Source organism: Lycium ferocissimum, chromosome 2, assembly GCF_029784015.1.
Source record: "Lycium ferocissimum isolate CSIRO_LF1 chromosome 2, AGI_CSIRO_Lferr_CH_V1, whole genome shotgun sequence".
Taxonomy (NCBI): Eukaryota; Viridiplantae; Streptophyta; class Magnoliopsida; order Solanales; family Solanaceae; genus Lycium; species Lycium ferocissimum.
The window spans coordinates 64,417,319-64,441,481 of record NC_081343.1 but is presented as its reverse complement, the minus strand read 5'-3'; the positions used below and the strand labels follow the sequence as shown (position 1 = coordinate 64,441,481).

Here is a 24,163-nt window from a genome sequence, read left to right as displayed (position 1 = left end):
AAAACTGACGGAGACGGAATCCGTCGGGTTTTAGAGCGAAAAAACAGTATAAATTAAATCAATGTTAGTATATGAACAAAAAATATCAGTGGTCTAGTGGTAAAGCCCTTTAATGCTAAGGAACATACCCGGGTTTAACTCCAAGTTCCTACATTTCATTCTTTAATTTTCAAAAAAAAAAAAAATGACGTGAGAACCTCAGTTTTTTTTTTAATTTTTTTTTTTTAACAAAACCGACGGAAGGTTTATGAGTTTTACAAAACACGAGAGAAAACTTGAGGAGAAAAGTTGAGGTTGTATAAAAAATAGCGATGGAGAGAGAATATAGATAGGAATGGTTTGATAAGTTTTATGAGTTTGTCTGATTGTATAAAAAATAGATGGAGACCCAAATTTGATAAGTTTTTGGATAGTTAAAGGACTAAAATCGGTAAGTATATAGTTAAGGGATCATTTTAGACCTACTCCCTTAGATAAGAGACTATTTATGACCTTTTCTCAAAGGTTATAACATGTGCAGGTGGAGAAAATCTCTATACTTGAAAACATTTTAGAAAATCCAAAATGAAGTCTCAACTAGCCAACTCGTTACAGTTAACATAAAAACGACGCCGTTATTCCCTCAGTCCTCTTCTTCTTCCCACTTCCCCTACATTTCTAAAACCCTAATAACACAATTCTCTGCAAATCACTGAAAATGGCATCATCTTTAATTTCAAAAACAAGACTCATTTCTGGGATCCGTGCCCCATCAATAGTTTCCACACTCTGCACAGTTACAGAAACCCGAACCCAAAAGTTAGAACGTATCGCTGACCAACTTCTAGACCTAAATAAGATCGAAAAATATGATTACGCCATTCTATTCCGTCACAAAATGGGCCTTAATCGATATGGGCCTGCCGTTTCGGGTCTGGGTTCCGGATCTTCATCAACTGGGACCGGTGGAGCGGCTACAGATGCAAAGGTTGAAGAAAAAATTATATTTGATGTAAAGCTTGATAAGTTTGATGCGGCGGCTAAGATTAAGGTGATTAAGGAAATTAGGTCTTTTACTGATTTGGGCTTAAAGGAAGCTAAGGAGTTAGTGGAAAAAGCGCCAGCTGTGGTGAAAAAAGGAGTAACCAAAGATGAAGCTGATGCTATTATTGAAAAACTCAAGGCAATTGGTGCCACAGCGGTATTAGAATAAATTTTCCAATGTTCTTATACTCTAAATTGTTATTTTTCATGGGGAATGGAAATTGTAGTCCATTTTGATGAATTTTGGTTGCATAATGCTAGGGACTTTACTACATTGATTTTGGTACTTGTTTTATGTGTCCCTTTGCTGTTTATAGTTCCTGGTTTACTACTTTTATTTTAGCTCATTTGGTATGTGCTATAGAGTTGTTTGAAATTTTAGTAACTTTCTGGGATTGTGGATTTTGATTATTCTTGGGTTGTAAGATCCATGTTTCTCCCTTGTAGTGATCTAAGGTTATTTCCCACTGGCTTGTTTTGGGAGTTGTACATTAATTATATACTCCTGGTTTATCTCGGTCAATTGCTTATCTCAGTTGATTTGCAACCTGCCATAAAGTTCGTTGAAATTGCAATAACTTGCTGAGCTTGCGGATATTATGGCAAGATCACTTCCTCTCTGCTTTTGTGTTGGTTTAAGGTTTTTTCACACTAGCTCATTTTAGGGAGTTCTATGGTGATCATTTATTTTGTATAGCATGGTTACCTTGGGATCACAGTTGCAAGTGCATAGATAGTTACCCAAATTTGAAATGGACACCATTGGTATATGACCTGCCATATCATCTTATGATTTCTCAATTGCTAGCATATTCTTTGAAATCTTAGAAAGCGAAAGATGATTGTCTTTCTGATGGATCAGCAATCCAAAAAGGTACCATGCTTGTTTCTCTAATTTTTGTGCTACTTTGGTAGTTACCATGCAAGTATACAACTTTCTCTTAGAGATTTGTTCCTTGCTCCTTTCTTCATCTGGCGGCCATCAGTATGCCTATCCCCAAATTGGATGTTGGGTACTGTTGATTATAACTTGACACGTCATTCTTTAATTATTGCTTTCTAAGAATGGCCCTGCTTGTGTCTTAGATATCCTAGTTCAGTTGTAGTCATGTTCTTTTGCATTCACAATCTGTTAATGTGTGTTTTCATGTAAAGGAGTACTTTGCTAGAATGATGTGATAAATTACAAACCCTTATCCTTTTTATTAGGATAGAAGTTGCTTCTTTGAATGTAAACTCTTTGGGCTACATTCTAATGTGTCCCGCATCTTTTGTGCAGTGGTTCTTCCATGACCTTTATGTTTGTTCAAGTCTCTGTTTGTCTTGTGACTGATATAATTGGTTTCTACTCGAAGTAAGTTCCAACCCATTTCTTGCTTCTCCCGTAAGTAAAAGTATTTTATTCCATGAGAATATTAAAAACAGTTATAGACTTATAGTAATCAAAAGCATAAAAAAAAGAGTAGAAACTGTTACATTGCTTATGAGATTGGGGAAGAAACTGAAGAACCTAAGAGTTAATGGACAATTTCAGGCCTAAAATACTTGGTGCACTGCCCCCTTATCCTCTCAATAATCGAGGTGAAAGGACAAACTTGAAATGTCATTTTTGCCCAGTCATGAGTCGTTTGTATTTGTCCCTTTTAAAAGTTTTAGACTTTTGTTGCACTTTCTGTAGGAATTGAATGCAGGAACTTAGTGGAGTACGTATACGAGGTTTTTAGAGGTTCAGGGTCTTTGGCTCCCTGATATTACAACAGCAAATTAACCGATCCAAAGAAAATACAGCAGCAAATTTTAGGATATAAATTTTTGAGTTTAAGTTTCATCATTGCGCTTGGTTGAGTCATCTCTCATTCTAATTTCTTCTTCCTGGATATGATGCATGGATTGTCCTGGACTGAAAATATTTGTCGTATGACATGCTGAATAAACAATTTTAAGAGGAGAATGTAATTATTTCTCATCAACTCTCATGAAGGGGAAGAAAAGATTTGAGCATTATGTTTATATCTCGCATGCGTACGTTAACCCCTTTTTTCTATCGCTCGTTGCCAATAGGCACATTGACAAATTCCCGCTACCCAGTAGCCAAAGGTCTGATGGTTGGAGCCTGTAGGATGAAAAATAAATAAGGAAAAACTGGATAATTGTTGCATGCAGAAACACTAGAAAAGCTCTCTGGAAGGTCGCCCTTAGAACTAACAGTTTCAGATCGTGTAAATATAGCCTGAAATTGATCTTCACTTTCCAAAGAAATTAATGCACAATAATTTTGTGAACAAGTCGATTAAAGTGCAAGTGCTGCTGATGGTAGATGTATTTAACATCTACCATCAATAATTTGTAGCAATATAAACTAGTTTAAACTAAAAAGTATATTCCAGTAAAATCGATGTAGTCTAATGATATGATCAGGACTAGAAATTATTTTATATGCTCAGAGATCATCAGAAACTTCATTTGGTTGGGTTGGGGGGGTTCCATGGCAACTCAACTAACTTTCTTTGTGCAGTACTTTACACCCAAAAACAGGCTACAAAAGAGGGTATGTGTACTGCAACTCAACAAAAATAAAAGCACCATGTTTTGCCTGTAAATTTTGTTGTAACCTCAATAATATATTTAGATCACTGCCAATGGACACAATGCTCCACATTTACAAATCTTTTCACATATCTACAACACATTGACATTTAAGCTGGAAGATGAAGACCATAGCTGTGGCAATCAAATAATATCATCTGCATAAACAAGAAAGACATTGTAAAGAGGCGAATAGATGTGAAAATCTTTTGTGCAACCAAACCATTAGGTTTTTATTTCAGCTAGTATAATGATATAGAAACTTCTAACATAGTTAGTATAAATGAAAAACAAAAAGGATAGATAGTGAAACAGCAGGCCACCTAATTCTTTACTTCATAGGCAAAATGATCAACCCGACAGTCACCGCACACCAAAACAAAAATAGTACTATGTAGGTAAATGAGGAAGAGCCTTGGCGCAACGGTAAACTTGTCTTCGTGTGACTGGTAGGTCACGAGTTCGAGCGGTGGAATCAACCATTGATGCTTTGCGTCAGGGTAAGCTTGCCTACATCACACGCCCTTAGGGTGTGGGCACATACCTGGACCTGTGTGCATGGGGATACTTCATGCACCGAGCTGCTCTTTTTACTATCTAGATAATTTCTTCTTTCCAACAAAGCGAGTAATGAATTATTTAAAAGTCAAAAGGCTGATTTCATACTAGAAGTGGAATAGTCTCGAAAACCAAAAAGATATTTGAATATACATGAGTTCTTTCTTCGTAGGACCAACGCAAGGAGATTTCGGCAAATCAAAATTGGAACTATCATGGTTTGAACCCCAGGGATGGTGACATTATAATCCAACCACAAAATAATTTGAGATTTAAGCATGGTTGATTGATTGTTTGCTTAATGAAAAGAAAACTTAGAAGATAAGCTTACCAAACACGGAGGGTTCGTGGATTCAATGCCTTCAATGCTGCTTCAGCAAAGCATTGTGCCGCTTCTGCCTCTGCTTCAGCCTCCTCCGCATCTCTAGCTGCCCTTTCTGCCTCAGCAATATCAGCTTCTGCGTCTGCAACGGCTTGTGCAGCAGCTGCAGCAATCTCCTCTGCACTCAAGCTCATCATTTGGGCTAGCTCTGCATCAATTTGTGCTTTTGTAAGTATTCTAACTCCATTGTTATTAAGCTTTGGGGAATCCTTCTGCTTCCCCTCCAGAAACAATGGGAAATCGTTTCCCCCGACACAAGATGATACTCTACTCGGTGTAATCCTGTACTGATGCTTCACCTATCAATAAAAATACAGGTATTAATATCCAAAATTAACAATCAACAAACGTTAATCATTGTCGGGCTATTTATTTACTGTTTGCCTGATCTTCTATAGAGACACATAAACAAAAGGAAAAATGCACAAAAACTAAGTTGCAGAAAGCTAAATTCATTTACGTATCAAATTTTCACAATTGTAACTTATTTAAAGAATTTTATAGCAGGCATTCTCAACTGTTCAACATAAGGAACTTCATAATTCAGGAGAGGGATCATAACTCAAAGGGAATGGTACCACAGACCATACAAATTGATGCGGCAAAAGGAATAATAAACTCCCAGTTGCCTTACCTCTCAGTGTTTCCATCAATGAAACAACCTGGCTTGATGTTGCACTGCAGATAAAGCTTAAAGTCCGAGAATAGACATGATATTAGTCTTGACATAAAACAATATTACTTCCTCTAGTTAAGCTAGTAGTTCCCAATCTTCTCCACGACTCCGCAGATTTCACACCAACCATTAACAATTAAATGACACGTGACAGTGCAGGAAATTAGTTTAATCTTTTGGGGCATTATTATCCCGCCACCTACACTAATTCCATTCCCGGCAGGGGGGTGGGGGTTGAAGAAGAAAAAATATCGATCACCAAAATGGCCACTTAAATATATCACGAGTTATACATAGGTCCTCCGCCTCTGAGATTACGAAATGACAATTGTGAAATGTTCTTTCACCTTCCCAAAACTAATGTAATTTCAAAATAATCATATAGCTATTATCTTAGAACTGTCTTCCTGATCACTAATCATCTATTATTGATTTTAATGCTAGAACAAGATGGAATGGCCAATCAGCATCTGTTAATGTAATGTCCATTATCTCCCGAGTTTCAAACATATGGGCCAACTATGGTTGGGTCAGCTAACAGGGATTTCTCGGTTATAAAGTACCCAAAAAATAATAAATCTTCACCTGGCTCAGTGTATATAAGTTTGCAGTAAACTCCTGCCATCTGTCATTATGATCAATATGTGGTCTTTAGAAAAATTCCGTACTAGAAAAATATCTTGAAGATTCATTGCTCTCAATACTGTGTCGATATAGATCTGTCAAATATATCCAATTTGCCATTTTGCATGGAGTAAAATAGACCTACTGCATTTCCTGCCAATGCACCTAACTTGAACACCAAAAGAGGAGATTTCATCATTTGCATTACCTTTATCAGTCTTCCATTTTCAACCAGCGCCTTCAAATTTGCCACTAACAGCTTTTCAAAATCTGGAGGTGCCATGAAGTGTTCCTTTAAGCAAAGAAAAATATGAAGTTACTGACACCTAAAAGTATAAAGAACGCAGTGGTATTCACAAAGTCCATAATACCAAAGTCCATACCCTTGTTGATATGTCACCAAAGACAGGAAGAAATTAACTAAGGTTCTTAAACTGTAGCCAAAGGAGGAACTTCCTATTTCTTTTTTCCCCTTCGGGAAATCCATATCCATCTTACTCCAAAATAGAGCATAAAACCCACCTTTACTTAAGGGTGTAACCGGTGTATAGGGAATTGGATTAATGTAAAATGGGTTAAGGCCCCCAGAAGTTAGGTTGTGCATCCATGTCAGCAGATGCTGATGCAACCATATTTAATGGATCAACTGAACCTAGTATTTTCGACATAGATATATATGTGAAAAACAATTAAATTTTTAACAAACAGTCAATTATGAACCCATAATAAAGTACACGCGTTCGGTGCAAAGAACTTTAAATCTTGAATCTGCCTCTGCATGTTAAATAACATTAATAGCACGCCTTTCCACTTTCTATAGTCTCCCCACCCCAATAAGGTACCTGGCATAATTCTTCATGCAGTCAAGGTGTGGGTGATGAAACAACATAAAGTCTAGCCAAGGGGAGAAGCTATGTTGCAGGGATGATGAATATGTGATCAATATGGATACTTTCAACATCTACTACGTTTTGCTTTACGTACAAAGTATCAACACCAATACCATATCTGTTGACACTAGTATATTCACAAATAAGAGACTAGGCAGTATTTGGGAGAAGGAAAATCTTTTCATTTTTCCATTTGTCAAAGTTCTTGGAAAACTTAAATGGTCTTTCTCTATTTCAGGTGTTTAAGGTGGATGTAGTTCAAAGGAAAAAGACAGAAGATTGTCAGGGAATATGCTCAATTAGGCAGAATTTAGAAGCATACAAGTAGTTTCATTAAAGGAAGATTGACAAAATTGTTTAAGGCATACCAATAGAGACAATATTGATACACATGCCTTACAATAATAGTTAAACAAGACTTATAAATCCTTCAAATCATTGAACTCTCTCCACTTAGCCTTAGCTCATATTTGCATAATAAACTGTGCTAATAACTGGTAAGAAGCAATACCTCAAGATATGAAGAAATTGTTGTTCGACTACACCCACGTGGTTCCTTCAATCCTGCTATCACCTCCAAGATAAGATCATCCAATCTGCAGTCAAAAATCAAGCCCCAGAAAGCTCAATTCTAAGGGAAAATACTTATTTTTATTGTGTGAAAAACCCCATAAAAGATCAAATTGTTAGAGTGGGGTCACTTTTATTCGTTTATTTTATGTCTGCATACCCCTCATGTGCAAGCCCGATTCTTTTCATGGGTCAAACACATGAAAATACTATGTTCAATCTGTAGCAAACACCCTTCAATTATGATCTGATTCTTTTTATTAGCCAAAGCACAAAACATTTTCTAGTGGATGATGGCAAAAGTCGAACTAGGACTCCAATACTCTATCGAATTGTGTGAAACTATGAATTGCCTTATCTAAAAGTTAAAATGCTAAAGGTGGTACACTTTCAGTATTGATTTATTTAGGTGTGTCACAATATTGAAGCAGTAAATTATTCTGCGAAGGGTAGAAACAAAGAGACAAGCATTATGCCGCGTGTAAACTTTCAGTATTGATTTAAATTATGACTTCATACCAATAAAGTACTTTTGGTGAAAGAATATTAAACTTCAGATTCTTCAAAAGCCACCACCTCTCAGATGTTATGCCAATTGGCTTTAGTAAATGTTTACCTTAGTGATTTGACTTTCAAATAATTATGTGAGATACCTTCTTAATAGTGATGTCCGCATCAAGAAGTCACTTAAGAGCTTTTTCTTGCAACAGCTCTTCAAGCACAATGATAAACTTTAAGACCAACTTGGAAGAATCCAAGTTTAGATTATAAAAGAGGTAAAGGAATGGATAGCATAATAACCTTGAAATTGGCTCCTTAGACCCAACATCCTCCAGCTTTTCATTGGATGATGCAAGAGGGCTGGCATCAAGAACTTCTATACCATTCTCAACCACAGTGCTAATTTCCAAGGCATTATCGACATGCTTCACTGTTGGCTGAATGCTTTTATACCCAATCCTCCCTGGCTGCCTAGAACCCCACCCACATGCCATAACATGTAGATTTCTCCATTTATCCTGTCCAATGGCCCATTTGAGCAACTATACTTTTGGCATAACTATATGAAAACCAAGAAGTTCCAGTTGGAGAAGTATAAGCTTCCCCAATTGGTACAGGCAAGATAAGCTAACGATATTGTCTAATACCTTTAGGTCCACATTTGAACGAGAACGCAAAATATCAGAAAACTCTGGATCTTTGATTATGGTGCTCCACTTGCCAACCCCATACTTAGCAACACCTGCTTTAAGGGCAGCTTCTTCTTCTGATGTCCACTTCTGCTTTGGTGCACCCATAATAGGTTGATACCTTTTTGACACTGATGCAGAGTTGAGCTTCCCTACTTAGAGAGGCATCTCACCTTTCAATAAACAAATATCTGATTGTGGCAAAAGAAATGCAAATACCCAAGTATAAATGATCAATAAAAAAATAAGCAGAACAAACTAGAATCTGAAATTATATCACAGAAACTATTCATTTGTAAACTATGTTACCATACACGCACGTGTAGTGGATAGTGATTAATAGGCAGCCCGGTGCACAAAACATCCCACGCTAGTAGGGTTTGGGGAAGGGCCGCACCCAGTGGCGGAGCCACAGCCCAGCCGAACACCCTTCGCCAAAAGGCATTAGATACTGAACAACCTTAATATACAACAACATACCCAGTGAAATCCCACATAGTGGGGTCTGGGGAGGGTAAAGTGTACGTAGACCTTACCCCTACCTTGGGAGGTAGTGAGGCTGTTTCCGGTAGACCCTCGGTACAAGGACAGGCAGTTCAAAGCAGTATAGAAGACATGGAAAAATACTGTAAAAAGCATGAAAAAAGCTAGCTGAAAAACAAAGAAGCAATAACTACCACAACATCATACGATAACCAAAGTACAAGAAACAACAGATATCGAAGGACACAAAAAAAAAAAAAAAAAAAAAAACACTATAAGAATACTACTATGACTAAGTAGGACAGCGCTCAACTACCTGCTTGCCTTCTACCCTAATCCGTGTCCTCTGTAACCTCCTATCTAAGGTCTAATATATATATATATATATAAAAATTCGAACACCCTTGAAAAATTATCTAGCTCCGCCACTAGCGGCACCCAGGGGTGTGATGCAGACAGCCTACAGCTACTTCCGCGGCTCGAACCCGTGACCCATACCTCTGATTATTAGAATCCTAATGGATAGTGATTATTACTATTATTATATGCTGTAGAAGTATATTCAGCAACTGCACATTGTTCAAACAAAAGAATGTAACACCAGTATAAAATTTCAATACACCAATAATAAAAATAAAAATAAAAGCAGAAAACATTGGAGGTTCTCATTTCAAGCTTAAAGAAACAAAGAAGCTCAAAAATTGGAGGCCCAGATAACATTTGCATATGGATATTAAACTATTATTAATACTGTTGAGTAGTACCAGGAAGAAAACGCGATGCTGAATTTTTGACAGTGACATAGATAACTAATTGCCGAACACAAATTTAACGCATTGTAATTCGTCGAGAGTGCTGAGACAACGATGAATGAATTAAATTTGAAACCCTAGTTACACGAGAATGAAATTTCAGATTGAGACCGCAACAAACTACAAGTAGCCTTCTCTTTCTGATCTGTCGAATTTTAGTTGCCGCGAAGCATGACCCCTACTAATCAAACCACAGAAAAAAAAATTGTCATTTTCTTCTCGAAACCATAACTTGTTTTTTGTCACCTTCATAAAAACTATGTTCATTAACAAATCAATAAATACAATATAAATTTACTAAATTATTCTTAGTTATTATATATTTTTTGAGAATTAAACAATATTAAAGAGAACTACTTCATTAATGTTAGGGCATAATTGGAGATAAATATAAAATTTTGACTTGAATTCCTAAGTTGATACTATTTTGGGACAATTTTTTGCTAAGATAACACTTTTTTTAGAACGGATGGAGGATGAGTCTAGTGACGAAATATAAACAATTTATATATGGTTTTCATCTCATATAATATGGCTATATGAAGGATTAACAAATTTTAATGTGATAAATTAAACAATTAGCTATTAAAATAAATGATCAATGGTAGTAAATGTGTAGTAGTGGCAATATGTGACATAATTCATATGGAATGAGTGCCACTAGCCAGGATACAACTTTTTCTGCCCCAAGTTCAGATGTTCTAAAATGTCCAACCATAATAAACAAAACCTTCAAAATTTTGCTCTTAATACAGAAGGAAAGAATATCAAATAGGACTTACACTATACATCGATAATGCAAAACAGTTTCGAATTTACACTATGACAATAGTTTAATCAATCTGAGCAGATTACTTATCTTCTCTATCAGTTATTTAGTAACTTGATGGTCAACAATTCTTTGCACTGACAGCATACGAAGATATAAGAGTTCAAAAAATAGTTGAACAAAATACTCTGGAGAACAAAAAAGATCAATATAAAAATTCCTACTCCCCAGGAAAGTCAACACCGGAGACTGATCCTAAGGAAACCACTGCATTATTAGAAGCTCCTGGAAAAGCTAACAAATTCTTTATCACTTTTGAGATATTTGTTGAAGAGATATTGCATCCCTCATGCACTGGCGCTATAACCAGTTTCTCAAGATTTTTTGCATGCTCAAGCAAAGACTTCAAGAATTCTGTAAGGAGCTCTGTTGTGTCAGCTCTATCGAGACAACTACAACAGTTTGAAGAAACCTCTGCATCTTCAAATTCTGTAAGGAGTCCTTGGATATGTTTTCATGCAAGGAGAGGGAATTGTCTCCCGATGAATCAGAGTCTTCGTCTCCCTAAGGATACAGAAGAACCACAAATCAGGTTAAGTGGCAAGCGTAACAACTAGAAGAAAATTAAGTAGATGTTTGGATTTTAGAATGAGTAGTACTGAAATTGCAGAACACACATAAAAGAATCTGAAACGAGATATAAACAACATAGTAGTCAAACAATAGACAAGCAAATGAAAATGCTTTTCAGAAATAACTTTTTAGTTAGAGTGTGTATAATAATGAGATAGACCACTTCAAACATTTTAGAGAAAGTACTAAAATGTTGCACACTTGAAGTTGAAGCTGTAGGAGATCAATAGACGGGTGAATGCAATATTTTATGCCAAACAAAATAAGAACTAATTACTCATTGTAAAAGGAAGAAGTGTCTTCAGTGCAGTAACACTTCCGTCGCATTATTTAGGAAACGAACAAAAAGAATGTTTGATCCCCCACCCCATTCCCAGCATCCAAAGTAGGTATGATAGACAGCAATTTCAGTATCAAACGGGGCTGTACATAAAACAGCCCGACTTCCAAGGCTGTATTATGCCTCAAAATGTGATGAGTTTTGGTGATTATAAAATTTTCTTATTATATAAAACAATTAGATAAAGGATGGAACCTACATCATGAAACATCATTACCTGTAACTAAATGGAACAAATGCAAGGGAAAAAAAAAAAATTAAAGAGTGAATATCAATGTATCTCAAAGCAAGAAATCAAATGAAAACATACCTCTTGATGAATTATCGTCAAATTCTCCAGAGAAGGAGTTGACCTTAAGAGACTGCCTATGCCGAGAATGGCATTTTTTGAAATCCAAGAATTTACCGTCAACTTTTTGCACACCAGCAACGGTCACGAAACATCTTTCTTTTCCAACAACAACACATAAATCATCTAAATGGGAGAGAGAAGCAGAGTAGAAGGTAAGTACATTGAGTATCACAATATCAAATTTATAGGGCTTAAAAACATCCCAAACTCGTGGGTTAAAGTTTCACCCTTTACAACCCCCCACCCCGACAAGAGAATCTTTGAAACTATGGTCTTTCTTTGATCTCTTCGAGCCCCTGAACTTTTCAATAGTTCCTATATTATATAAGAAAACAAACGTACTTTACAAGGAATTCCACTTATAAAGCTACTGTGTGATGATAACATCCAACCAAAGCTGTTTCAAGTTCAGAATGATCTTTCCTAAGTTCAGAATAATACCCCACATACACTATATCTTTGTTCCACTGCCTGTTTCAGTGACAAGAAGATTGGACAAACTTAGGAGGAATTGAGGACATAACCACCTATTCATTCACGGTTCATTCACAGCAAATCGGGGACCTTATTTTAGTAGTGTGGGGATCAATTGGACTATGCCTAAGACAACAGAGGAATTGACAAACTTGATATTGTATTAGGTCTTCTAGAGATTCAGAGCTGTCTGGATTGACCCTTTTTCTTTCTGTTATTGTATCTTCTTCTTTTTTCCCCTTAGTTTGCTGACTTTGCTGTGTCTATTTGAATTTTTTTCTTTATTTTTTTATTTTAAAACGCAGGTACATTTCTTACTATGTAGTTTCTAAAGATATTGTACTCATTGATACATCATATGCGCGTACCCAAAGACTAGTATAAATAAAAAAGAGCAGGGTTATGTTCATATTCATCATTAAAAAATTAGAGACTTCCTGGGCTGGAAACTGACCTCGATAACCCAGCATGGGACCATTAGCTCATTAGCACAACGTACACTTGCCAAGAGATGTTCCACAGTTTTGTCAAATACAACATCAACAGAGAAAGTAAGATCGGCATGGACCAAAGACGAGAGGTCCCCAAGCTTAATTTCCACACTATCAAAATGCCCCGAAATCTTTAAATGTTGAATATATGGAGCAACTATTTCGAAGGAACAATCACCTTCAAGTGAACCCCAATCTCCGTCAGGATGGGCATGATCAATCAATTGCAGTATCCTACATTTTGGAGAAGTTATATGTAAATGATGAAAACCACAAAACTCACATAGTTTCAAAGATTCCAGCTGAGGACAATTTGTTACTATTTGATCAACATGTTCATCCCGGAGAAACAAATGTCTTAGCGTTAAACTCTTCAGGGATGTCCAATTTAGTACACATTCTTCTGGTATTCTGCAATACTCGCAATTTAATTTTAAAATGAATGAGCTGCTGCAGAGAGCTTGTGGCAAGACATAGGGATCTTGATCATAATACCATATTTCCAGTTCAAGATCCTCCGCTTTTTTCTTCAAAGCAATTTCAAGCAACTTGTCAATTTTGGAACCATAAGACGCAACAAGGCAAGATCGGAAATATAGGGTGAACTTTTTAATTTTAGAGCAGCAAAGGAGAGTTAGTACATTGTCCGTGAAGGAAATGAACTTATTAATCACATTCACTCTATCAGACCAATCAGTGTTCCTGTTGTCAAAAATAAGGTTGTCCATAGAATTCCAAAGGTATTGCCAATGTTTAGAGAGAAGAGTTGTTTTGAAGGCATCTGGTGTGGGCATTTGAGTAAGAATTTGGGCAATAAGAGCGTCAGGTATCTCGCTGATCCAATCAATACCAGTTTCTTCACATTCTGTCTCAATCTTCATTTTTTTCTGAGGTGGGTTTTCAAGAATCTGGCCTTTAGAATATCCATCATCACTAGAACCGCCAGGGGATTGGTCTTGCTCGGCCATGGTTATCACACTACTTTTACTTTCAAAGTTCATTGCAAGAATGAGAGACCTATATAATAAACCACTCTTGTACCTGCGTTGAGAAAAGAACACATATTATTAATAAAATTTGATCTTAGCCGAAGGTCTGATACTCCTAGATTCCTGCTCTGAAAAAAGAGCACATATTAATAACCTTTCAAAGTCCACTACAAGAATGAGAGACTTATATACTAAACTACTCCTGTACCTACTTCTAGCATTTATCTATATTGATTTGATGAATCAACTACTCTCTCTCCTCTTAAAATTCTCTCTTTAAGGGTGTTTTTGGTATGAATGAAAATGTTTTCGTAGATAATAAGTACTATTTCTTATAGCATGTTTGGTCAAGCTTCTAAAATCAGCTTATTTTGAAAAGTGCTTTTTCCAAAAGTGTTTTTCAAAAAAGTACTTTTAGCGAAAAGCAGTTTGTGTTTGATCAATTAATTTAAAAAGCACTTCTGAGCAACAATTAATGTTTGACCAAGCTTTTAAAAAGTACTTCTAAGTGTATTTTTCTCAAAAGTTGACAAGAGTATAATGAGGCAGATATATCTACAGCTCTTGGAACACAATGTGAGAGCGCCATGGAAGTGTTTGATGTTCAGGAATGCTGCAAGACCTAAGGCTTTTTTTACATTGTGGCTTCATATTCAGGATAGGCTCCTAACTAAAGATAGATTGGTATCCTGGGATATGAACATAGATTTTAAATGTATATTCTGTAATGCATTCTTGGAAACTAGCGATCATTTATTTGTCTTTTGTCCCTTTGCCTGCTCTCTCTGGATTAGACTATTCTCCTGGCTACAAAGAGCTCATCCAGGTCCTACAAATTGGGACAACCATTTGCAGTGGATTACCAAGAGCAGCAAGGGGAAGACGCAAGCTGCACAAGTGATTAAGATGGTGTATGCTGAAGGTGTTCATGCTATATGGATGGAGAGGAATCAGAGGCAATTTGAACAAGTGACCAGGACTGTGGAAGTAGTAGCAAAAGGAGATGGCCTTATCAGAGCAGCACCTGTATTAAGAGACAACTGCAACAGTGCCCCTTCTAGCTGCTAGTTTTGACCCTTATAGTGTGTGTGTATCCCCTGTTAAGACCTGAACAGTTGCACCTCTCCTGCTGGGAGATTGGTTGCCTGTTATAGTGTCCTTCCCTTAGCTGGTTTGGTTCTGAGATTTGTTTGTTTTTGAGAAAGCAGGCTGTGTGATAGTCTAGTTGTGGCTTTGTAATGTTTACTTTTGGCAATTAATAAAGCTAAGTTAATTACCAAAAAGAAGTGCTTTTTGGCAAAAGCTATATTTTTGGCTTCTGAAAAACTGCTTCTGCTAAGCATTTATTTTCTCCCAAAAACTAAACCAAACAACTCACTTTTTAAAAATAAATACTTATTCGAAAAAATAAGCGCTGTTGGAAAAAAATAAGCTTGGCCAAACAGGCTATTACTTACTTTTAGTGTTTTGTAAGTAAGCAAAATAATATTATCTCAAGAGAAATTATATGTAATTTAGCAAAACACTATGGGGGATGGATGGGTTGGGGAGTGTTGGTTTGGGGATGGGGAGTAGACTTAAGGAACTTGTTTTCTCTAAAAGTCGTTTTCCTCGTTAAAAAACTTGTTTTCCTAAAAAAAATATTTTTCAAAATATTTTGACCAGCCAAACATGAAAGAAAATTGCGTCCCAGACGCACCCTGAGTTTTTAAATAACACCTAACTAACTAAACCATTTGATTTTTGCTCTCTCTAGGAGTGCCTAGGACTCAATTGATCCACTATAAGTCTATAACTATAAATCTGCCAAACTTTAAAGTAGCAGAGAACTCAAAAAAAAGAGAAGCCCAGATACTTATATTTATTCACATAAAATATGGGTAAAGAATGAAACGAGTGGTACCAGGAAAAAAGAATAACTCGCCGCTTAACAGAAGTTAACCCATTCTGTTTCGTCAACAATGGTGAATTGATCGAATTTGAAACCCAAAATGAATTTGAGATGAGACCGCGCCAAACTGATCCAATTACTTGCCGCCAAATGCTGCACCCCTACTATAAATTAACAGCGGAAAATTGTAGGAAAAAAGGTGGATAAAATGACCAAAATGGTCCTTAATGTACGGGGGTTGGACTATTTTAGTCCTTCATGTAACTGAAATAGTGTTAATGTATAGACAAAGTGATCATTTTAGTCCTTCATATATAACATGTAATTGAAATAGTCCTTCATGTATGAAACAAGTGATCATTTTAATCCTAATGCTTAAATAACGGTGCAAGTAAAAAAAAAAAAAAAATTAAGTTTAACCAAAGAACTCACGTGAGTTGTATAAAACATAAAAAATAGGAGTGAACTTTTCGGTCATAGCGAAATCTTATTTGATGAGAAGAAAGGTTAACTTTTGCTACTTTTAATGCAAAAATCTTGTACGAATAATTAACATATGTTTTTGTCTTTGAAACCATAACCCAACTGTGTCTCTTAAGGTAAGAACAAAAACTAAGTTACAAGAAAAGCAAGAAAAATATATACTTCATTGTTGCGGGCGCTCGCACACGGTGGTGGCGGGAGGAAAATGGTAGTTTTTGCTTTCATCAGGAGAGTTGCTAATTAAACTTAATAGATTATTTTGCTCGTGCTGTTACTTTTAAGCTTTAGGATGAAGATAAAAACTTTTTTTACACATTAAGGACTATTTCGATTGTGGTATATATGGACTCAAATGATCACCTTGTCTATCACGTTGGGATTTTATTTAAATATGAATTAATATTTAAGTGTTTTATAAGAAAAGATGTCTTTTAATTGAAAGGGTGTGTCCTTTCATTCTTGGGTTATCACCAATTCTATTTAAAGCCAACTACTTTTAATCCAACTTAATTTTTTCTTTCTTCTCAGAGAAAATCTTTTTTTTTTACAACAAAATCCTACACTTCAAAACCAAAAAAGTTCTTGCTTTCCTCAGACGGATTTTTTCACTATTTGCTCAGTGCAGATTTTCAAAAGACTCGTCATATCCACTAAAGATGTTTGCGTACATTCCCATAGCAATCTTACAGAGGAGAGGGAGAAAATATCGTTTTTAGGAAAGTGTTCGCACGTGTTTCAAGCCTCCAACCCTGTGTTCGTTATTCGTATTGTCAAACCTTCATCTTTGTGTTCTTCTTCGTATATTTTTTGTTTTCATGGAATATATTTTCCAACATAATACATCAAGGAACATTTCGATTACGTGGTATACGGAGCGGATCCAGGATTTAAATTTTACGGGTTTAATCTATTTTTAGATTTTTACCATTGAACCCATTATATTTTTAAAGTTAGAGTTCATTATAGGCTACATACTATTTATATATGAATTTTAATAATTTTTCCGTTAACACCAAAATAAAAATCATAGAATTCTTTTTATTTCGTAAAACACACTAACCATTGTAATAAAAAATCACAATGGTCGAAAACTTTTAACTTTCATGCACTGCCAAACCCCAAGCGGCTAAAGCATGAGCTTTAGATTGAGCAAATTGGAGGCCCCAAAGTTAATCCTATCATTAATCAAAAGTTCAACATTCTATGGTTGAAGTATATATTGAAGAACTAAAATATTCCGACCCCCATACATAAATGATCCAAAAGTATATCCGTTAACACCAAAATACAAAATCATAGAATTCTTTTTATCACATAAAAATCGTAAAACACTAACCACTGTAATAAAAAATCACAATGGTCGAAAACTTTTAACTTCCATGCACTGCCGGCTTAACCCCAAGCGGCTAAAGCATGAGCTTTAGGGCCCAGCAAATTGGAGGCCCCAAAAGTTAATCCTATCACTAATCAAAAGTTCAACATTCTATGGTTGAAGTAAATATGATTGAAGAAAGAGATAGTTAAATTAGTAGTTACTTGCTTCTTATCCAATTACTTGAATCAATATTGTTTCAACTCTAGCTTTCTATGCCTTAACTAAAAGTGTGCCTTGAAAAGTTAAACAAAAAAAAAAAATGATATTTTTGTCCTTTCACGGCCTCCATAGACAAACTTTACTCTAATTATTCAGAAATGAAATGTTCTAGATTGGAATTATAAGTTGGTTGGTTAAATGAATTGGTTACATTGTCGAATGAAAAAGAAATATCATAAAATTGATTTTAAGAAATACTAACAATTTTTCATCTCGAAAATTTAAAAGAATAAACTTTCAAAATGAAAAAATATACTTTTTTTATTAAGTAAGCCGAAGGCCGTTTCATTAAGGTTAGCTTTAGGCCTCTAGAATAGCCGCCCTTGTTCCGATGTCCTGAAACCTTTATCGGCTAAAGTGGCAGCCACATCATTTTAAAAACTTTTCTTATCGTAAGTTAAACACCTTTCAAAAATTAAATAATAAAAGATCACACTGCAAATTTATGTTTTTAGCCACTTCATGTTAATACAATCTTGAATTTATGATTTGTACATCATAAATGATATCAATTACACACTAATGGATAGAAAACAGAACTAGTGAAATTATCCTCATAAAAAGACGTATCTTACAACATAAATAACAGCGACAAAATAGGAATAGGCTTGAAGAAGAAATAGTTGATAAGTAGTACTAAAAGAAATTTGAAAGATCACTCTCTGAATGTAATTACAACATGGCAAACCCAAAATTGGAGTGTGGAATTGTTATAATTAGCTCGAATGATTAGTTTTTGGACCTCTTATATAATATTGAGCCGGTGTTTGAAATGTAATTTAGGAATATCCACTTTTTAAGGTTTTAAAATTTTTGAGTTTTGAACTGTGCCCCAAACCCCACTTGTGATTTGTGCGTCATATATTCAAAGTTTCAGAGGTTTCTGAATTGTAGTCTAAGGGCATGATCATCCAAATGATATTTCCGCATTAAAAAGTGACTAAGAAATTAGTTGACCAGACAAACAAACAAACCAGTAAAATTAGGATTAGACTCCGATCCCAATCATGTGGCTTTATCTACATAGGAGAGTTTCAAATATAACTGAACAATATTTTCTCGGGAACAACTGATCCTACGGAAAGAACTGCACTATTAGAAGCTCTTGGGAAAACTAACAAATTCTTTATCAGTTTTGAGATATTAGCATAACAGATGTTGCATCCCTTGTGTCCTGGCGCTATAACCAGTTTCTCCAGATTCATTGCATGCTCAAGCAAAAACTTCAAGAGTTGAGGGAGCTCTGCTCTGTGGTAACGACTACAAAACAGTGAAATGACCTTCACGTTCTTCAAATTCTGTAAGAAAACTTTGAATATATTTTCTTGCGAGGAGAGGTAGTTTAGTCCCCACAAAGTAACGGCTTCATCCAGGAAACATTTGCAGTACTGTAGATATAGAAGAGGCACAAATCAGGTTACGTAGTAAGCTTAATAACTATAGGGCCGAAATTAAGTTACACACAAAAAAATAATCTAAACGACACATAAGTAACATTGTAATCAACAATTGACGCGTAAATGAAAATGCTGTTCAAAAATAAAATTTGGCAGACGAATTTTCCCTTGGGGGAATTAATAACATTTTTAAGAGAAACATTTTGCGTGAACGCGTCAAAGAATGAAATAAGTTGCTTGTAAACACTTTAGGAGAAGTACTATAATTTCGCCATTGAGTCTGTAGGAGATCAATGGATATCTGATAGTAACATTTGTATGCCAAACAGAATAGGAACTAATTAAATACCCATTGTAAAAGGAAGCATCTTCAGTCCAGCAACAACTTGGTCACACACACACACACACACACATATATATATATGTATATATATAGGAAAAGAACAGAAAGTATGACCCCAACCATGCATCCGCAGTAGGTACGATAAACAGCAAGTTCAGTAACAAAGGCCTGAAATCCAAGGCAATATTACGCCTCAAAAGGTGATGAGTTTTGGTGGTTAAAATTTTTTCTGCAATTACATAAAGGATGGAGCCTATATCATGAATAATAATTACCTCTAACTAAATGGAACAAACACAAGGAAAACAATTAAAGAGTGAAAAAGACATAAAAAATATCTCAAAGCAAGAAATCAATTGAAAACATACCGGCCTATCAGGATATATCATCAAATTCTCCAGATAAGGAGTCGACCTTAAGAGGCCGTCTATACCGGGGAAGCAAAATTTTGTAATACGAGAACTTATCGTCAAGCATTTGCACTCCAGCAATGGTAAGGACACGCCGTCCTCTTCGAACAGCAAATCTGAAATCACCTGGCAGAAGGAAGAAGCAGAGTAGAAGGTAAGTACAATGAGTATCACAATATCAAAGCTACATAGATAACATATTGACAGAGATATTTGGGCAGGCCGATTTTGAGTTAGACTTTCAGCATTCAAATTAAAGCAAATATCCTACTGTGCCCCCTCTCTTGAATCAAATTCATTTTGTACCATGTTGAACGGTTTATTGCAGAATTAGTAGTTACTTTTCGCCATGTAAATGAAAATGCTCATTTCTTGCCTCCAAAAAAAAAATGAAATGAATATCCCGAACTTATGGTATAAACTTCCACCCTTAACAACCCACTCCCCCAAGAAAGAATGTTAAATTGTTCTCTTCCCTCGAACTTTGACGAACCTTTGAATTTCGATAGCTTCATAAGTTGCACTAGCAAACAAACGAACTTAGTAAAGTAAATACAAGGAATTCCGCTTATAAAATTACAATGTGATGATTATATCAAACTAGACCTGTTTTAAGTTCAGAATAATCCTTATGAAATTAGCAGGGAGACCTTTACAGTAAATAAAGTTGGGGCAAAACATAAATGATTTATTAAAGAAAGAATTTAAGTTGACCTCTAAAGAACCCTTTAAACGCTAGCTTAACCAAATAGAGCGCCACACTTGCCGATATTTATTTTTCCAAATTCTTATTATCTGCTTTGATTCAAGGAATGACAAGAAAACATGAGATGTAGGTGTTCAGAAAAATGGGCATGTGTTTTCTCTCCGTGTACAAAGCTATCACACCAGCTACATCTCTTTGCTCATCAAGGTTTGTTACTTGTAACTGGTTGCATATCTAACCCAAGATCACAATTTGATCTACATCACTAAATTTGGAGAAGTGGCAATAAAAGTTATTACCCAACACCAATTACTTTAAAAAGTTATCGACGTCCATGAATAGTGAAGAGAAGATTAGTTAATATAACATCATTTTAACTTCGATTGACAAAGCATGAATGAGATTCCAAACTGTCATGCAAAGAGCAGATGTCGAAAAGGAAAAAAAAGGAATCGCTACAGTGTTTGACTTGCGATAAAGCAAAGATCCCTCTACAACCATTGGCTGTTTAATTTTTTTTTTTTTTTTGGGTTAGATCCTATTCTTCTCAACATGGCTGTTGGTCTAATCTTCACAAACATGGTATGTTTATTTGTTTTCTGATACGCTTAACATTTCAGTTTCATTCAGATCTTTTAGAAAATAATTCTAAATTCTCCATAACGGTAGTACAAAATCACTAAGGTTACCAATTAGAGCTGAAAAGAATTAGTAATGGTTGTACCCTTTTTTTTTGGTTTCTCGCTTGTCTCTTTTAGGTTACTCTCAATCAGTCTAACCTTCAGAGTGCTGTTGATTTTCTATTCTTGTAAGAACTTGTAGCTGCCAACTTAAACCAATAGAAGGAACCAATATTTAACCTCGTGTACTAGACCAAACTGGATGAGTTAATTAATAGGAAATGAATCAAAGGCTAATTAGTCAGTTTTGCGACCGTTATTTGACAGAATCATGACCCCCCATCCTACAACCAGGTTCATCAGCTCTGACCTTTCATGAGAAATAGGGGAACTTGTGAATAGATCATCAATATTAATATAGTAGATAGAAAACAGGAGCTATATGCACAATCAGCATAAAAAGGCTGGAGACATTTGGGACTGATAACTGACCTTGATAAACCAGGAAGAGACCATTAGCTCATTAGCACAACGTACGCCTAGAAAAAGATCTTTCACTATGGTTTGATCAGGTACGCCATATTCATCGCGGCAGAAAGTAAGATCGGTATGGACCAAGGATGACAAGTCCCTGAGCCTAATTTCCATATGATTGAAATCCCCAGAAATCTCTAAATATTGAACATATGGAGCAACAATTTCGAAGCGACAATCACCTTCAACTGAACCCCAATCTCCGACAGGATGATCGTGATCGATCAATTGCAGTTGCCTACATTTTGGAGAGGATATGTGCAAACGATTTAAACCACAAAAGCCACATAGCTTCAAAGATTCCAACTGAGGACAATTTGACATTATTTGTTCAATGTGTTCATCCTGGAGAAACAAATATCCCAACGTCAAACTCTTCAGGGATGTCCAATTTAGTACACAATCTTCTGATATTCTACAATTCCTGCAATCGAGTTTTAGAATTGATGAGTTGCCGCAGAGAACTTGTGACAAGCTATAGGGTTGGTCATCTTCACTCGGTTCATCAGTATAACATATATTCAGGTAAAGATCCTCCACTTTTTTATTCAGAGCAAATTCAAGCCACTTGTCAATTTTGTGACTATAAGACACGCCATAATCATAGTCAAATGCGAAATCTAGACTGAACTTTTTAATGCTAGAGCGACTAAGGAGAGGTAGTACATTGTCCGTGAAGGAAATGAATTTGTGCACTGTCAAGCTGTCTGAACAATTGTACTTCACCTCGTTCTCATAAATGACGTTGTCGATAGAAGTCCAAAGGTTTTCCCAACGTTTGGAGAGAATAGTCGTTCGGCAGGCATCCGTTATGGGTATTAGAGAAAGAATTTGGACAATAAGAGAGTCAGGTAGCTCACTGATCCGATCAATCTTCTTTGTTTTCTGAGGTGAGTTTTCAAGAATCTGGCCGTCAGAGTTTCCGTCATCACAAGAACTCTCAGGGGATTGGTCTTGCTCGCCCATGATTGTCACGCTACTTTTACTTTCAAAGTTCATTGCAAGAATCAGAGACCCATATACTAAACCACTCTTGTACCTGTCCTGAGAAAAGAGCACATATTAATAACTTTTCAAAGTTCACTACAAGAATATAATTAACCCAATTTGAATTTTCTTCTCACTAGGAATGGTCTAGGACTCAATTGATCCACTATAACTACAAATCTGCCAACCAAGAATTTAATTCAAACTTCAAAGAAGTCAAAAATGAGAAGCACAGATACTCATATTTATTCACATAAAACATGGGTAAAGAATGAAAAGAATCGTACCAGGAAGAAAGAATAATGGCAATGAATGATCCAATTTGAAACCCTAGAACTCGAATTGAATTTGAGATGAAACCGCGCCAAATGCACCACTACTAACTTCGCAACTGAAAATTGTAGGAGAAAAGCTGTTAATATGTCATATGCATATGTTCTATTCAAGAAGTTAGCTAAATTTCATAAATGGTCCTTAAAGTATATCTTTCTACACCAAAATCGCACCATTTTTTTTTATCACGTAAAAATTATAAGACACTGGCCATTGTATTAAAATGGGAAAATGGTGATTTTAGTCCCAGTGTTATTGCCTAATTCTTAATTTGGTCCCTGTGTTAGTAGACTTAGTATATTTAATCTTGAATTAAACAAGGTGAGTGATTTTGGTCCAACTTCTAATGGGACTTAATGGAGCTAAACAAATCATTGCTGCTACGAAGGGTGCTTTAGGAATTTACTTGTCCAGTTTTAATTACACGAAACAATATTCTATCTTGTACAGAATTGGTATTACATGCATGTTGATACCACGTGGCAGAAAATTTTTAATAGTACAGAGCACCTTCAAGACAATGACTTCTCCTTTCTCTATTAGATACTTCTCACTTAGAATGTAGAGCTCTTCAAGTTGAAACTGATGAATCCTAGAATATGATCTCATTGCAAAATTTATGTCAGAGCTCATGAGGCGAGTTTAGTTTTGCTTCGATTTTTTCTCAGCTCAATTTTCCCCAATATTTCGAGCTAGGACTTTTATGGTTCTTTCTATCCCTTATCAATCTTGCGTTCAATTCGAGGTTCAGCTTTCGTTCTTATTTTCTGTAATGCAATTGCATTTATGATTTTATTGTACTACTAATATAGAGTAGACTGTATGGAGAGATATTGAGAGCTTTTAATATATCAACTTGGTTTAATCTATCTTCTCCCCGCTAATGAAATGCGTTTCAGTGTTGATTTTCTTTTAAAGTTGAGGCTCCTTCTTGTTGGTTTTCAACTCAAAGTGATGAAGTACCGGGGAATTCCATATGAAGAAAAATAGAAAATTGCATTGACTATTACAAAAATCAGCGTC

General features: G+C 35.7%; 4 protein-coding genes across 8 annotated transcripts in view; 1 reads left to right on the top strand and 3 right to left on the bottom strand.

Annotated features, from left to right (window-relative positions):
• Positions 1-570: 570 nt before the first annotated feature.
• Positions 571-24,163, top strand: part of LOC132046774 (uncharacterized) — a 51,328-nt gene continuing 27,735 nt past the window's right edge. The window contains exon 1 of the mRNA XM_059437522.1: positions 571-1,220. Within this exon, the coding sequence (XP_059293505.1) occupies positions 698-1,192 (495 nt within the window). The 5' untranslated portion in view covers positions 571-697 and the 3' untranslated portion in view covers positions 1,193-1,220. The remainder of the gene's footprint in view (positions 1,221-24,163) is intronic.
• On the bottom strand, positions 3,517-10,026 carry LOC132046773 (telomere repeat-binding factor 1-like). Of its 4 annotated transcripts, none has more exons than XM_059437517.1 (6): positions 9,747-10,021; positions 8,458-8,690; positions 8,111-8,328; positions 7,251-7,335; positions 6,058-6,141; positions 3,517-4,848 (listed from the first exon to the last, which is right to left on the bottom strand). In XM_059437517.1, the coding sequence occupies exons 2-6, from the start codon at positions 8,605-8,607 to the stop codon at positions 4,495-4,497; spliced, it is 891 nt and encodes a 296-aa protein (XP_059293500.1). In that variant the 5' UTR covers positions 8,608-8,690; positions 9,747-10,021; the 3' UTR covers positions 3,517-4,494. The 4 variants fall into 4 exon arrangements, with proteins under 4 accessions (XP_059293500.1, XP_059293502.1, XP_059293503.1 ...); XM_059437519.1 differs by having other exon boundaries at positions 8,458-8,654; XM_059437520.1 differs by having other exon boundaries at positions 8,458-8,651.
• Positions 10,561-22,860, bottom strand: LOC132046771 (putative F-box protein At1g49610). Its single transcript, XM_059437514.1, has 4 exons — positions 21,779-22,860; positions 19,919-20,086; positions 19,091-19,198; positions 10,561-11,035 (listed from the first exon to the last, which is right to left on the bottom strand). Exons 1-4 carry the CDS (start codon positions 22,817-22,819, stop codon positions 10,784-10,786), a joined length of 1,569 nt encoding a protein of 522 aa, XP_059293497.1. The 5' UTR covers positions 22,820-22,860; the 3' UTR covers positions 10,561-10,783.
• LOC132046772 (F-box/LRR-repeat protein At5g02910-like) lies at positions 10,820-14,083 on the bottom strand. 2 transcript variants are annotated; one of them, XM_059437516.1, is made up of 3 exons: positions 12,802-14,083; positions 11,847-12,013; positions 10,820-11,127 (listed from the first exon to the last, which is right to left on the bottom strand). In XM_059437516.1, exons 1-2 carry the CDS (start codon positions 13,852-13,854, stop codon positions 12,008-12,010), a joined length of 1,059 nt encoding a protein of 352 aa, XP_059293499.1. In that variant the 5' UTR covers positions 13,855-14,083; the 3' UTR covers positions 10,820-11,127; positions 11,847-12,007. The 2 variants fall into 2 exon arrangements, with proteins under 2 accessions (XP_059293499.1, XP_059293498.1); XM_059437515.1 differs by having other exon boundaries at positions 11,847-12,011; positions 12,817-14,083.

Coding starts and splice junctions, on each gene's coding strand:
- LOC132046771 (XM_059437514.1), bottom strand. CDS start 22,819: ATGAACTTTGAAAGTAAAAGTAGCGTGACAATCATGGGCGAGCAAGAC. Junction 19,199..19,918: donor TGATATATCCTGATAGGCCG/GTATGTTTTCAA, acceptor CTATATCTACAG/TACTGCAAATGTTTCCTGGA. Junction 11,036..19,090: donor AGAATTTGAAGAACGTGAAG/GTCATTTCACTG, acceptor GAAGATGCAGAG/GTTTCTTCAAACTGTTGTAG.
- LOC132046773 (XM_059437517.1), bottom strand. CDS start 8,607: ATGGGTGCACCAAAGCAGAAGTGGACATCAGAAGAAGAAGCTGCCCTT. Junction 7,336..8,110: donor TCTAAGGAGCCAATTTCAAG/GTTATTATGCTA, acceptor TTTTGACTGCAG/ATTGGATGATCTTATCTTGG. Junction 4,849..6,057: donor AAAATGGAAGACTGATAAAG/GTAATGCAAATG, acceptor TTTTATTGATAG/GTGAAGCATCAGTACAGGAT.
- LOC132046772 (XM_059437515.1), bottom strand. CDS start 13,854: ATGAACTTTGAAAGTAAAAGTAGTGTGATAACCATGGCCGAGCAAGAC. Junction 12,012..12,816: donor TCCCATGCTGGGTTATCGAG/GTCAGTTTCCAG, acceptor TCTCCCATTTAG/ATGATTTATGTGTTGTTGTT.